Raw genomic sequence first — 16190 nt, forward strand, 5'->3', positions numbered from 1 at the left:
ACTTCCTTTATCTGAAGATAAACTTTGATCTGTGATCAGCTGACTAGTCTTATCACCATGGCAACCCTCAGCATCTCGAGCTGATTATCAGCGCTCTACTCTTCACCTCCTCCCAGCGAACAATCGAGCCGTAAATCTCCACGCAGGACAGATTAAGCTCTCAATATGTTATGTGATAAGGAGGGACGACCCGACACACACAGACACACACAAGCAAAACACAACACGCACACACTCTTGACATACACTTGCTGTATCACCGCTGATATTTACGAGCAGCAAATTAGGACACACTGCAAATTTATCTCCTCAGAGAACAGAAGATCCACATTCTGACACTGAAAACACACACACTGTGACACACACTCACACACACACAGAAGCGGCACACTGTGCGACTGCACTTCATGTCAGGATAATTCATCTTCACACTGTGATACATTTTCTACCTCATAGAGCAGATTAACTCCGACACTGAGACGGAGTGTGTCACAGTGTGTGTGTGTCACAGTGTGTGTGTGTCACAGTGTTTGTGTGTGTGTCACTGTGTGTGTCACTGTGTGTGTGTGTGTGTGCGTGTGTGAGTGTGTGTGTAGGTGTGTGTGTGCATGTGTGTGTCACTGTGTGTCACTGTGTGTGTGTGTGTGTCACTGTGTGTGTGTGTGTGTGTGTGTGTGCGTGTGTGAGTGTGTGTGTGCATGTGTGTGCATGTGTGTGTCACTGTGTGTCACTGTGTGTGTGTGTGTGTCACTGTGTGTGTCACTGTGTGTCACTGTGTGTGTGTGTCACTGTGTGTGTCACTGTGTGTCACTGTGTGTGTCACTGTGTGTGTGTGTGTGCGTGTGTGAGTGTGTGTGTAGGTGTGTGTGTGCATGTGTGTGTCACTGTGTGTCACTGTGTGTGTGTGTGTGTGTCACTGTGTGTGTGTCACTGTGTGTCACTGTGTGTGTGTGTGTCACTGTGTGTGTGTGTGTGTGTGTCACAGTGTGTGTGTGTGTGTCACAGTGTGTGTGTGTCACTGTGTGTCACAGTGTGTGTGTCACTGTGTGTGTGTCACTGTGTGTCATAGTGTGTGTGTCACTGTGTGTGTGTCACTGTGTGTCACAGTGTGTGTGTCACTGTGTGTGTGTCACTGTGTGTCATAGTGTGTGTGTCACCGTGTGTGTGTGTGTGTGTGTGTCACTGTGTGTGTGTCACTGTGTGTCACTGTGTGTGTGTCACTGTGTGTCACTGTGTGTGTCTCTCTGAGGGAACATTTCTGGTTCTTCCAGTAATCAGTGGAAACAGCAAGCAGGCAGAAACTGAACACGTTTCAGGGTTTTAACAAGTCCTGATATTAATTTCCATCTGTACATGAGAAAGTGTGTGTGTGTCCGTGTGTGTGTGCATGCGTATACAGGTGTGTATGGTCGGATGTGTTTATGCTTGTAACTCTAATTATCACCAAATGTTGAGCAGATTTCTGCTAATTAACATCTGTGGCTCATTTGTACTCGGAGCTCATTAACAGTCGTTAGAACTCTGATCGGCCGACATGATCCAGAAACGCTGAGAGGTTCTACTGCAGCACCAACAAAACCAACATGGCCGACCCACATCAGGTCACCTGAAACCAGCTCTGCAGCAATCTGTCGTGCTCAGCAAGCACAGTGTGCCAGTGCCAAGGAACAACTTTCCATCTACGGTGATCAAATGTCTCAAGGTTTCAATGTTGATCTGTTGGCAGAATCTGAACTACAGTGGACACTGGAATTACAAGCACCACTACCAAAAAACTTTTTAAATCGGGGAACAATTGTCAAATTGAAGTGATCAGAAGTGGCCAAAACTCTCTGAGGGGATTTCCTGATGTCGCTTCGCTCTAACAGACGAATCCCCAAGTTGCAGCAGTAGTTCAGCTGCACCCTTTGTCAGTCCAGCACAGAGATGATACTCTGATGAGAAATCATTAATGATTTAGTTAAAGGTAAAGCTAACGTAACTTTTTTTCCTCCTCTTCCTCCTTCCTCGCTGACAAGCAGGTGCAGCAGAAGCTGGACGGAACAATAAGGAGCAGTCTCTGATGGACCGGCCATTTCTTGACTCTCCATCAAACTGAAGCAGACCCAGATCAGAACCAGCAGGTTCAGATGTTCCTATGGTGGCCAGACTGGGCCAAAGTAACTCAGGAAAATATTCTGACATTTTACAGCTAAACATGTTAATGCCAGCTAACACTCTAACACATCTGCAGTTTTCCAGAACCATCTGAACCACGGTCTCCAGATTCTGAGAGCTCCAGAGGACAAGGAGGAAGAGGAGGAAAAAGAGGAGGAAGAGTTAATTAGATGAGATAATGAGAAGTCCATCATCAGCTCTTCAAGGTAAATGGAAGCAGACACCTCTTCTAGTTCTTCGTCTCAGTGAGGAAGAGGAGGAGGAGGAAGAGCAGGTTATTAACAGTTAAAGTCGCGCTTGCTCTGTGGTCCATCAGCACTTCATTATCCTGCTGCAACAACCTGACGCAGATTAATCCGCCGCTGAAAATAGTTCCAGAAGAGTTCAGATGTCAGAGGCGCGACTGGCAGCAGCTTCCACTCATCAGCGCTTTATTAAGTCTGTTTGCACAAGCACGTTCTGATCCAAACGGTTCAGGAAACAAGAACAGGTGGACCCAGTTCTGGAAACAGTACTGATCCAGTAGAACCTGGATCAATGTGGACCACTGGGGCCCTGAAAGAACCAGATCCATAAAGAACCGAATCCTGGAATTGTTCCAACCCACACCGTCTTCCTCACTGATGATGATGACGTCCATGTCATCATCAGAGGCCTGTAAACATGTCACCACGACGACAACGACTAGCTCCTCACTAAAGCTTGTTAACTGATTACATAGGTCGTTAAGAGCTCGTTAAGCAATTAACTGGAAAAACACGCCGCTGTCAGTCACACTGTGTGTGTGTGTAGGTGTGTGTGAGATGGAGGGTGTGTGTATGCGTGATGGAGGGTGTGTGTGTGTGGGGGGGGTTAATTACCCATCTGATGTAATGTTAAACTGTCTCCTGAAATTGCAACAGTGAGTGTGTGTGAGATAAAACACACACCAGTTTCTTTTTAAATAGTTAATCAATACTGATGCTTTGGGACCTGCAGTACATACGATCAATACACACACACACGCACACACACACACACACACACACACACACACACACAGAGTGAGGAGACTCCTGTTAAATACTGATGAGACAGGCAGCAAGGTTCTTCACCACCTGCAGCGTCCAGTGACGATGAGGAGGAGCGGCGAACTCAGCCAAGGCAGGCAGACGGTCCGGCAGGTGAACAGAACCTCTGAAACATTTCCAGTACCAGAATCAGAGAAACCAGAGGTGTGTTGAGATGTGTCCAGGTGTGTGTGTCCAGGTGTGTGTGGTGTTCCTGTCTGTGAAACAGCAGCAGGTGGTGTGTTCAGGGTCACTCCATTTCCCCGCCTGTTTCCCAGGAACAGAAATATTCGGCTCCACTTCATCTCTCCATCGACTGCGATGCATTCATACATTTAACATTTAGCCGGCCGGGGCCCTCTGGGGCCCCAAACATTATGCCGCTGTCAATCACCCTGCGGCGCGGCCGCTAATGAGATTCCGTCCCAAGCCAACCCGCAGCATGAGAGGGAGCTCACACCTACGCCGCCGCATGATTGACGGCACACCGTCCTCCCATAATCCCACGCTGCACACACCAGAGACCCTCGCAGGCAGAGAGCGCGCCGCCAAGAAATTCTCACATCAGGAATTCAGATGGAAAGATGAGAGCTGCTCCCATCATCATCATCATCGTCAGCTAGAAACCAGCAGAAACTGGAACTGGCTGAGGATCAGAGCATTAAAATGTTCTCACCAAGTTCAGAGACGATCGACCCTCAGATGGGATCATCGCATCGTCAGCGGGTCCCAAAAAACGCAGACTCAGCAGAAACCTGAGAGACCTGCAGCGTCCCACAGTCCAACTGCAAACAGATGACATCTGGGCACGTCCCTGTTCACCGCCATGACCACGACTGTCCTCAGGGACGGCCGGGACAGGAGACTCTGTGTCTTTATTTCCTGTTAACATTCAGATTCTTTACGTTCTGTTCACTGTTTCCTCGTTGTTCTACCATTTGAATTCTTTCGCTGCTTTTCTGTCTTTTGGAGTTCGGTCTTTCTGCTGTTGCTCTTCAGATCATTTCACCTGTCCCGTTTAGATCCCTCTGTCAGTAATTACTCCTGCTCACTTCAGGAACTCAGTGCAGCCACTAATCACTTCCCAGCAGCTCTAAGACAGCCAGCTTCCTTCTCTCCTTGTCAGATCCTTCTGTTAGCCTTTGCCAGTTTGCCTCACCTGTTTCCTTGTTATCTGACTGACTGAGAACAACCGGTCTTCTCCAGTTAATCCCAGTGAAAACCTGGGATTAACTAACATGACTAGGACTAACTGAGATTACCTGTGCTGTCTGGGATTGCTAGCCTTCGGACTGGTAACACTGGGATGATCCTGCTCTGATGTTCTGCTCAGCGCTGGTGACCAGGTCCAGACAGTTCAGAAGGCTCTGCTGGTTCTGTTCTTCCACAGGTCCAGTGGATCAGATGCAGCTGAACTGACAGGAAACTCGACCCTTTTTACGGTGCAACCTACTTCAAAATAATGAAAAACTGATGTTTTTCTGTTAATAATTAGATTCTTAGCAGCAGCTCAGAGATTTACCATTTAGAATGATCCCAGGTGCACAAAGCGGCGTTACCACAGATCCTTCCTCCAGCAGATCTCTGCCCACAGCACAACCTATAAGTATTCACACCCTGCTGGTATTTGGCCAATCATTTAGACATTTCAAATACAATTTCTACTATTATTAATAGATCTGTTTTTCTGGTATACTGCATCGTAAACAGTCTGTTGCTGTTTTGATGTTCAATTCACTTTAAGTTAAACAATAATTGCTCAGCTGGACTGTGCTTGCATTGAATATATTTATGTTTCTGATAACTACACCATATTTTTATGGTGTTTCTGTGTTTTAGTAATCTTGTAAAATAAGCTGTTGTTAATCTTGTTTCTCTATAATTTTTAAACACTTTTTGAACTGTTGTATGACAACAGAGATTGTTTCTATTCAACATCATCTTAATATGGAAGCAGAATTAATTATTAATATTAATAATTGTGATGCTGCAGTGAAATATGCAGACATGGAGGCTGCAGCCAGAACATGAAGCAGCGAGTGTTTGAGCTGCAGTCTGACATGTTTCCTGCTCACTGGACGCTGCTGAAGACACAGGAGACCTTCCCATCATGCATTGGAGCAGGCAGGGGGAGAAAAGAGCTGCTGCACAATCACCACTTCTTTTTTTCAAAAGCCTGCTGCACTCATCCATCCATCCATCCATCCATCCATCCATCCATCCAGGTCCTCCTCTCTGCTCTCAGACCAGAAGAGGGGTGGGGAGACAGATTAATACTCAGAGAGGAGAGGGGGAGGTGAAGAGAGGAGAGCCCATGATTCCTCCTGGGACAGAGGAGAGGGGGAAGGAGGAAGGCTAAAAGAAGACAGGGAGAAGAGGAGGAGAAAGAAAAGGAGAAGGAGGAGGAAGCTCGTTTGGACCGGATAAAGGAATCATCCCATCATGTCTGAACTGGAGAGATTCCTGCCACTCATTTCCAGTTCTTTAGAACCTGGTCCCGCTCAGATGCTGGTTTATCAGCTCCAGTTTTGTTCAGATCAGAACAATAAACTGATTATTACTTCATATTCCCAGTAATACAGGGCCGGTAGCGGATGACTAAAAGAGTCACATCCAGATCTAGCCGCTCCTGAATCTGCTGACCCAACCCAATAAATTAAATGCTAGCTAGCTAACAAAGTCCAGCCGGTGGTGCTACCAGAAGTTTTAGTGTTTCAGTATTTTAGTGTTTCAGTGTTTCAGTATTTTAGTGTTTCAGTGTTTCTGTATTTTAGTGTTTCAGTGTTTCTGTATTTTAGTGTTTCAGTGTTTCTGTATTTTAGTGTTTCAGTGTTTCTGTATTTTAGTGTTTCAGTATTTTAGTGTTTCAGTGTTTCTGTATTTTAGTGTTTCAGTATTTTAGTGTTTCAGTGTTTCTGTATTTTAGTGTTTCAGTGTTTCTGTATTTTAGTGTTTCAGTGTTTCTGTATTTTAGTGTTTCAGTGTTTCTGTATTTTAGTGTTTCAGTGTTTTAGTGTTTTAGTGTTTCAGTGTTTTAGTGTTTTAGTGTTTCAGTGTTTCAGTATTTTAGTGTTTCAGTGTTTCAGTATGTTAGTGTTTCAGTGTTTCTGTATTTTAGTGTTTCAGTGTTTCAGTGTTTTAGTGTTTCAGTGTTTCAGTGTTTTAGTGTTTCTGTATTTTAGTGTTTTAGTGTTTCTGTATTTTAGTGTTTTAGTGTTTCTGTATTTTAGTGTTTTAGTGTTTCTGTATTTTAGTGTTTTAGTGTTTCTGTATTTTAGTGTTTTAGTGTTTCAGTATTTTAGTGTTTTAGTGTTTCAGTATTTTAGTGTTTCAGTGTTTCAGTATTTTAGTGTTTCAGTGTTTCAGTATTTTAGTGTTTCAGTGTTTCAGTATTTTAGTGTTTCAGTATTTTAGTGTTTCAGTATTTTAGTGTTTCAGTATTTTAGTGTTTTAGTGTTTCTGTATTTTAGTGTTTCTGTATTTTAGTGTTTCTGTATTTTAGTGTTTCAGTGTTTCAGTGTTTTAGTGTTTCTGTATTTTAGTGTTTTAGTGTTTCAGTATTTTAGTGTTTCTGTATTTTAGTGTTTTAGTGTTTCTGTATTTTAGTGTTTCTGTATTTTAGTGTTTCTGTATTTTAGTGTTTCAGTGTTTCAGTGTTTTAGTGTTTCTGTATTTTAGTGTTTTAGTGTTTCTGTATTTTAGTGTTTCTGTATTTTAGTGTTTTAGTGTTTCTGTATTTTAGTGTTTCAGTATTTTAGTGTTTTAGTGTTTCTGTATTTTAGTGTTTTAGTGTTTCTGTATTTTAGTGTTTCAGTATTTTAGTGTTTTAGTGTTTCTGTATTTTAGTGTTTTAGTGTTTCTGTATTTTAGTGTTTCTGTATTTTAGTGTTTTAGTGTTTCTGTATTTTAGTGTTTCTGTATTTTAGTGTTTTAGTGTTTCTGTATTTTAGTGTTTCAGTATTTTAGTGTTTCAGTGTTTTAGTGTTTCAGTGTTTCAGTGTTTTAGTGTTTCAGTGTTTCAGTGTTTTAGTGTTTCTGTATTTTAGTGTTTCAGTATTTTAGTGTTTTAGTGTTTCAGTATTTTAGTGTTTCTGTATTTTAGTGTTTTAGTGTTTCTGTATTTTAGTGTTTCAGTGTTTTAGTGTTTTAGTGTTTTAGTGTTTCAGTATTTTAGTGTTTTAGTGTTTCAGTATTTTAGTGTTTCAGTATTTTAGTGTTTTAGTGTTTCAGTATTTTAGTGTTTCAGTATTTTAGTGTTTTAGTGTTTCTGTATTTTAGTGTTTCTGTATTTTAGTGTTTCTGTATTTTAGTGTTTCTGTATTTTAGTGTTTCAGTGTTTTAGTGTTTCTGTATTTTAGTGTTTTAGTGTTTCTGTATTTTAGTGTTTCTGTATTTTAGTGTTTTAGTGTTTCTGTATTTTAGTGTTTCAGTATTTTAGTGTTTTAGTGTTTCTGTATTTTAGTGTTTCTGTATTTTAGTGTTTTAGTGTTTCAGTATTTTAGTGTTTCAGTGTTTTAGTGTTTCAGTGTTTTAGTGTTTCTGTATTTTAGTGTTTCAGTATTTTAGTGTTTCAGTGTTTTAGTGTTTCAGTATTTTAGTGTTTCTGTATTTTAGTGTTTCTGTATTTTAGTGTTTTAGTGTTTCTGTATTTTAGTGTTTCAGTATTTTAGTGTTTTAGTGTTTCTGTATTTTAGTGTTTTAGTGTTTCTGTATTTTAGTGTTTCAGTATTTTAGTGTTTTAGTGTTTCTGTATTTTAGTGTTTCTGTATTTTAGTGTTTTAGTGTTTCTGTATTTTAGTGTTTCTGTATTTTAGTGTTTTAGTGTTTCTGTATTTTAGTGTTTTAGTGTTTCTGTATTTTAGTGTTTTAGTGTTTCTGTATTTTAGTGTTTCAGTGTTTTAGTGTTTCAGTGTTTTAGTGTTTCAGTGTTTCTGTATTTTAGTGTTTCTGTATTTTAGTGTTTCAGTGTTTCTGTATTTTAGTGTTTCTGTATTTTAGTGTTTCAGTGTTTTAGTGTTTTAGTGTTTCAGTGTTTTGACATCAGCTGTTCTTGTCATTTTCTTGTTCTCTTGCAGCTTCAACATGTTGATGATGCTTTTAATGGTTGTCGTTTTTTCTCAGAGAAAATCTAGACTCCAGCTGTGGAATTATTTCTATTTCTGTCATGACCAGCTAGCTGGTGTGTGAAGGAGCAGCGGTGGACCACATGGTAGCATGTTATCAGCCGTCTGTGGGTGTGTTGAAGCACTACCTGTCGATGATGACCGGGTCTGATGGCGTCTCGTTCCTGTTTCCACAGCTCTTCTTGTCGCAGCAGCGGCTAACACAAAGAAGGACAAACAGCTCCATCAGATTAATCTTTAAAGAAGATCACCTGCAGACTGGCAGGCCTCTCTTCAGGAGGCCTTTGGCTTTACCAAAAAACAGTTAACATGCCAGGGTAGATGGAAACATTTACTGAACAAGTTCTGAAGTAGGAAACGCTTAACTGGCATATTTGTGCCTTTCCAGGGTAACAAAACCTAGGGAAACCCTCCATGTTTTTATTTGTTTGAATAGAAACAGAGATATTGAGAATTCAGGAAAAACTTTTCCCCAGAACTTCTCCTCTAACTCAATTGTTTTTTCTGTTCTTGTGACCCAAACATGGTGCAGAGAAGAGGGAGAGTGCTGGTACCAGTTAGGTCATAGAACGGTACCAACCAGGGAACTGACTGGCATCAGGTAACATTTGACTGGTACCTGCTGGTGTTCTGGTTCTTTACCAGTTCAGTCATTTATTCCTAAGCTTTGAGTATAACTGGGGTTGGAGGTCTAACTCTAGTCTACAGGGTTTGGTTCTGGTTGTTTCCAGCTTGGAGAGCCTGTAGTCTCTTAGTCAGGTGAGTCCAGGTGTTCTTACCTGCACATGATCTCATGAGTGAGCAGGACTCGGCACATCTCTGGGTTCTTGTCCTGGCCCTCGTAGATGATGGCCTGAAACAGAGACTCGAGTTAGAGAGCAGGTTGAACCTTTGTCTCAATTAGGACTCATTGTTGGTGACTAGTGAGACTGAAGCAACAGGAAGGAGCGAGTTCCACTGGAGGCTCGAAGGAAGCAGCTGGAGCCAAACGTCTCCACTCAGAGCAGCGCTAAAGGCGCAATAAGTAAATGACTTGTTGGATTTAAGCGCTGGTGCTTTCCATTAGTGTCACAGTAGAAAGTGAAGCAGGCAGCTAACGGAGTCTCCTGCCACACAGAAACTGGTCCTGACTGCACCCCTGCAGGCTGGAGATCAGCTGATGATCAGAGCTTAAACTGATCATTTAAAGACTCCTTCCAGGAATATTCACTGGTTTCAAAATTTAAAGAGTTTGTGAATCATCTGTTGATTGAAGTGATCATGTGTATTGACTGTGATCAACTCTGATCAGACTGTGTGGAATCTGATCAGAGGAGTTTCAGAGGGATGAGTCGGCCTGTGGCTTCAGACACAGGTTGGTCTTTCTGCTGCCGCAGGTCAGGACTCCTCCAGCAGGGGGAACTGACCGCCTGCTGGGAACAGAAATTGGTGTCTGTGCTGCTTCACACACTTGACTTTTCAGTTTTTCAGTTTCATCGCGAAGAGCTTCTGTGTGTGAGCATGAACCCGACCAGATGTTTGCTGAGGAGGTGAAACTGGAACAAACCGGTTCTGGTCCAACAGAGCCAGAGCTGAAAACCACAGAGTCAACAAACACACCACTCCATCCAATATCAACCAGTACCGACCAGAACTGACAAGTTCCAACCAGAACACACACCAACAGAACCACTACCAACCAGAACACACACACCAACACCAGAACTACATATCACCTCGGTGTGAGGTGAATTTTATTTTTCGTTTGAATTTAAAAAATAATAAAGTTCATGATCAGAGTCTTTATCATTATGTTTGGGGCAGCAATACTTTTTTTTAATAAGACAAAATAAAATATCTGGGTTTATTTAATCCATCAGAACCAGAACCTCGAGGTTCTCCGTTCTGAGTGTCGCTCCAAATCAGCGGAGAAATATGGAGAATCTGGACCAGAACCGAACCGAATCGCATATTAATCTGTTACAGAGAGCAACTTACCACTGGAAAGTGTCGTAAGACGCCCTGGTGAAGCTCGGGGAACTGTTGTGCTGTTCATAGCTGTTCTCTAATAATCCGACCAGGTTTAGTTTGTGGCTGCAGCAGCAGGTGTGTTTTGAATGTGCTCCCGAAACAAAAAGGCAGAGTTTCTGTGGTAAGCGGTAGTTTTCATCGCCTACCGACAGATAAGGAAACAAAAAAGAATTTGACTAAAAGCTCTAAACTTGAAGAGAGAACCCAAAATGCTTTATGTGTGATCACTGTATTGTGTGGACAACAAGCCAGTGGAGAAAAACCCGCATCTGCATCCGAAGCAACCGAGTCAGTGAAGTAGCTAAATATGCTAGTGCGGATTATTTGCGGCCATTTCTTCAAGTCACCATCCCTCCCCGCATTAGCTGTAGGTAGCAGTAAAAGAATATTGCCGCATTTAAGCTGTGATAGCTGGAGTTCCCACATATTTTACAGCCTAAAACCTCTGTGGAAAGCCGGTTAGCGAGTTGCTAACATGTAAACAAATGGTGGTTCCGGGTTGCGGCGGAAGTCGCGCCTATGAATCACGCAAAGCCTCATGGGGGTTCGGAATAAGGCGGATGGGGGGAAAGTTTGGACATTTCCAAGGTCCCCTGACTGCCAGGGTCCCCCTAAAAGAAGATTTAAAAAAAAATGTATTTAAATATGTTGGGGGGCCCTCTCAATAATAACACTGATGATGATGGCTGTGTTCTTACTTGTTTTATCCTGTAAAAGTTAAATATTACCACTTACAGACAAAAAGCAAACTTCCATATTTAGTGAACGCCCCCCTGTTTCTGATTGAAATTGTTTGTTCTGCTTTAGCGTTTGACGGCGTTTAGTAGCAGACAGAATGAGAACCACACAAATAATAACGATGCTGCTTTGAAATATAAAACAGGTTTTTAAAAAGGAGAGAGATAAAATAAAAAGAAGAAATAAAGCATGTTAATCTGTTACACAGTTTTTCACCTTGAGAGGTGAGTGACTATCTACCTGTTAGCTTAGCGACCGACGAGTGTTAGCTTCCATTTGTCTAACATCTCATTAGTCAAAGGAAATACTTAGCAAGATATAAATTCATATATTAAGTTGTCGTTGTACCTTTTACCACATTTACCAGCAGACGAGTCTGAATCAGCAGCGGTCCTGACCCCCAGACCAGCCTACCTCCTTCCGGGATGAAGGTGAGCAACTACGACATGCTTGGCTAGTTAGCATCAGAATAGCACCGGTCCAGTCTGACTGATAGGCCAGATGCAAGCAAGAACGATTTTTACAGCCGAGTGGCTGAGATATTAATGATAGGCACATGGACGTTATAAATGAATGTGAGATCATACACAATTTGTAATTTTATTAAAAGAGAGAGAGAGAGAGATGACCCAAAGAAAACATTTTAATCGTTCAAGTAATCAAATTTGACCTCATTAAATATTCATTATTTTTTCTCGCTATGGCATTGTTCTACAGAATGGAACCTATTAAAACATAATTTCAAACCAAATAAAGGTTTCAGTTAAGGTAAAAATCTAAATATATAAGCTTCTGAGTTGGATTTTTATGCCTGAGTTCAGAGGAATCAGTTCTCCAGTCCACAACCAAACCCAGCGGCTCTGTTCCGGTTCCGGGTGAGTCAGGCTGATCCGGACCCAGACAGCGGTCTGATCTGCTGTTTTCACCATAGTTTTCACTACTTTCATATGATAACATATTTTACTTTAGTTAGTCGTTTTAATTTTATAAATGTTATAGTTATTAATTTAGTGTTTCTGTTTTTTATATTTGAAGAATATTTAGAAAATATTTGTTTTGATTTTTTTAAAAAACATATAAAGTAAAATATGGTCGTTATGACGTTTTATATCTGCTTTTAACCTTGCTTCAAGTAGTGAATTACCATACAGAACCAGAACCAACAAGAACACACACACCAACAGAACCAGTGGAAATAGTGTGCAGTTCGTCCGAACTGTCAGAACTCTTTAATAAAATCAGTTCTTTGCTAGAAACATGAGAAGTAAATGAAACCACAGAAAATTTCCAGTTGGTGCTCAGTGGGAAGTTTTTCTCCTGTCGTCAGCTTAAATCTCCCTGAAGAACAGGAACTTAATAATATGGAGAGGAGGAAGATGAACTTCCTGAATCGCTCACCTGTTTGGTCATGGAGTCGATGAGTCGGACGTAGAGGTCTTGCTCCGTTCGGACACCTGAAGGCAGAAATCGGCCATGTTCATGTTGGTCTGCAGGCTTCAGCTGCTCTGTACAGTGAAAGAAGTGCACCTACCGTTGCTGTAAAGTAGCTGCAGCTTGTAATGAATCCCGTTGTTGGTTTTCTCTCCGCTCGGCTCCTAAAACAACAGAAGAAGAACGCTCATTCAGCCTGCAGTTTGTTTAAGACGCGCTGACCTCCAAGCTCACAGTTCATGTTTTTATCCATCTATGAGATTTCAGGGTGCGTTTGTTTTATAAGTTGCCAGATGTTTGGGGGTTTCTGTCACCTGGCAGGTGCATCTGCTTTTCTGATGTCCAGTGGGCGTGTTTGGTTTGTGTCACAGCTCCTCCCTGCCTTTGTCTGACTCACCTTTTCTTTCTCCACAAAGTCGACATATGTGGTGCGTTCGATCTCAACGGGCTGCCCCTGCCGGTCGTACAGCGCCAGAACGAAGTGGAAGAAATTGGATTTCCTCAGGTTGGACGGCGGCTGCTTCTCAAAGTGAGCTCGCGCTAACCCCACCCCGCTGGAACACACACGAGCAGAAAAATCACCTAAAACACTGTTTTATAGATTTAACATGTAACATAACACATTTTTATTTTATACAGTCAATTCATCTTTCATACAAAAAAGCAGCTCAGAGATGAGACAGAAACCTGCATTTATAAGAATAAAGTTCAGTTTAAATTGTGTTTTTAAAATAAATCCTCACATTTGTTTTTATCTGTAAAATCTGTAGAGTATTTGCAGATTTTACAGAACCAGAATGCATTTTTCTGAAGCTTCATCTAAAACATCATCGTGCCACTGGTGACCAGTAAAAATCCACCAGTTTGGCGCGGCATGAATGGAGCGCTCCTCTGAGGACAGTCTGCAGGTCGCCACACCTGGCTGCACGCATCAGAAACGTGTTTGGGATGCGCGTTGGCGCCTTTGATTAGTTTGTGTGCGGCGATGAAAGCACGGCTTCAGGTCTAGTCAAAGGAAATAAAGTTAAGAATCACAGTGGAGTCACGACTGATTAATATTCATGGAGATGAAGTCAAACTGCAGCTTCGACCCCGACAGTAAATCTGCTCCTCATTATAATATGACTGAGAACACCAGGAGCGCTTGTTTCACACACACACACACACACACTTCAATATTTAATAATGTTCATGAAATATAAAAATGAGCAGTGGACACAAACACACTGAAACATTTGGTCAATAAATAATTTTAAATCCTCAATAAATCAGCTAAATGATTTTATTAAAACAAATATTTTAAATGTTAAATATTTACTTTAAACCTTAAAGTCATAATTGTTTCTATAATTGTTCTGGGATTAGATTTTCCATAAAGTGAATAATAAGCTGTATTATTAAAGGGTTGTGTGATTATAATAATTACTGTGCAGAATCACATTAAGGTTCAATTTGGACTTTACTGTATAATCCCAGAAATAATCAGCCGCTCACAGTCAGGTGTTAAAGAATCTTTTATTTTATTTCTCAATGTGGAAAATAATTTTCTTTTCAGATTAAATTAATTTAGATTCATTGAGGTTTTATTTAGCTCAGTGTCATTTTATTTAATGTAAATAAACACATTTGATATTCATTTTAATATTTTTACTTGAAAATAAAAAGACTGACTTAAAATAAATGTTCCTGAATGTAGATCTTTTATTCTATTTTAGTTTTCTTTTAGCTCTGCAGACCTGAATCTTTGTGTTAATATTTCAAAGGGATTTGAATGATTTTATTTATTTTAATTGAAGTTGTGTGTATTGAATAATTCAAGCTGAGGAGATGAAACGATGTTCAAACGCAGCCGCTGCAAAGAAGTCCAGCCTGCTCCACTTACGAAATAGAAATATATGCAGACTTTTTAAAATAATTAGAAGAAAAATCATTTTAATAACTTGCTATAAATGTTTTTTCCTTCACAGGAATAAAAATCATCTCAGATTTGAGGAGAACTTCAATTTTTTATTTATGTAATCTTTGTTTCCCCAGAAAAGTCCCATAAAGATTGAAAATCTATTTTCTGGTGGAAACTGGCAGCCAAGTTAAAACGCCATAAATAAATTATTTTAAAGATTCCTCAGGAAAAACATTTACAGCTTTCTCAAAATCAAATGTATTTTTCTCTCAAATATAAAAAAATACATAAACATATATACACATTTATTTTGTCTGCATTTCAAACGTAGCACACATTCTGACCTGATCATTTTTAAAATCAGGAAAACTTTCATTTTTAATTAAAACAGTTTTTTCATTTTGTGTTAACCAGATTTTTTCCTCCATTTGCAGAATAATAAATATTAACATTAAGTTTCAGCAGACGGTCAGTGGACTGATTTTGTCTGAGGAGAATGAATTTTTCCCATCTGTAAACATCGGAGCGGAGAGCTGGGACTCCAGCTCCCAGAATCCCCTGGGGCGGCAGCAGCTTACCTCTGAGCGGCGGTGTTGGCGTCCACCACGCCGGCCGAGTGCATCCAGGAGCGGACGGCCAGCGGCTCCTCCTTCAGGCCGGCCGCGGCGCCGCGAGGCAGGCTGTCCTGGATCCCAAACATCTCCCAACAAAAAAACACCAGAAGAAGAAGAGCTGGACTGCAGGAACGCAGCGCTACTGGATGGAGCGCAGCTTCAGGGCGGAAGACATTTTAATAATGGAGGACTAAGAGCAAAAACTGGGAGATCTGAAAAGTTCTTTATTGGCTTCAGAACTTTCTGTTTTTCTCTTTTATTCAACTTTAGGCGATGGAAGGACAGAAAAAAGATTCAACAGTCGGCCGACATGATGAACCCGCAGAGGAGAGGAGGAGGAGGAAGAGAGGAAGAATCCTCAGAGGAAACACTTCGGACGGCGAATCGAAGCCCAGCGCTCGGCTTTTCCCCAAAGAGAGCAGCGAGGCGGCCGCCCGGGACGGACCACAAACTCTCAGCCCTGCGGCCCCACAGGACTGGACGGCAGAACCCAAAAACCCCACGGGTCTTCCTCCCAGCCGCTGACATCACGGCGGGGGCGGGGCCTGGGCGGGCCGGGGGCGGGGCCTGGACCCACAGGGAGAGAGAGAGAGAGGGGGGGGGAGGAGGGGGGCGACACACTGACGGAGCAGTGTGTGTGCTGCACCAGTCCCACCAGTTACTGAACTGGTTCCCATGGAAACGCAGCGCCAGAACCCATCAGGACCTCCGAGGTCCGACGGGTCAGAGGATCGATTCTTCAAACAGCGAGCCGGACCCGAACCAGAAATAAACCAAATCAGAACCTAAGCAAACCAGAACCATCTGCACCGGAACCCAAACGGTTCCAGAAGAATTCTGAACCTGAGCAACAGAAGATCTCAGAGTTCTGTGAAAACCCAACAGAACCCTGACTGGTACCGCTGACCCAGAAGAACCTGAATCTGCTGATGAACCGGGTCACTGCTGGAACAACCCAGAACCATCGCCTGGATCACGTGTTCTGGTCGTGTCTTTAGTTCTGGACGGGCCAGAGGAAGATGCCAGGACCGAATATCTGAGGTCAGAGGTCATCGCTGAAGAACCGGGTCAGAATCCGGGAGGTCCAAATCCAAGTTCTGCACAAAACCCAACGTTGACCCGGACAAGAAGATCCAGGACCCGGTTCTGTCCAGCAGCGCCGAGGTCC

The 16190-nt window shown here is 42.0% G+C and overlaps 1 protein-coding gene across 1 annotated transcript in view; it reads right to left on the reverse strand.

Moving 5' to 3' along the window:
- Positions 1–15579, reverse strand: part of LOC106906007 (transcription factor COE3-like) — a 41279-nt gene extending 25700 nt beyond the window's left edge. Inside the window, exons 1-6 of the mRNA XM_088016560.1 lie at positions 14987–15579; positions 12906–13062; positions 12609–12672; positions 12476–12531; positions 9109–9182; positions 8458–8526 (exon numbers count right to left, since the gene is read on the reverse strand). Coding sequence (XP_087872686.1) covers positions 8458–8526; positions 9109–9182; positions 12476–12531; positions 12609–12672; positions 12906–13062; positions 14987–15108 — 542 coding nt within the window. The 5' untranslated portion in view covers positions 15109–15579. The remainder of the gene's footprint in view (positions 1–8457; positions 8527–9108; positions 9183–12475; positions 12532–12608; positions 12673–12905; positions 13063–14986) is intronic.
- Between the last annotated feature and the right edge of the window lie 611 nt (positions 15580–16190).

The sequence above is a fragment of the Poecilia mexicana genome, unplaced genomic scaffold (assembly GCF_051168715.1).
Source record: "Poecilia mexicana isolate PSO_F unplaced genomic scaffold, ASM5116871v1 scaffold_19, whole genome shotgun sequence".
NCBI classification, from domain to species: domain Eukaryota; kingdom Metazoa; phylum Chordata; class Actinopteri; order Cyprinodontiformes; family Poeciliidae; genus Poecilia; species Poecilia mexicana.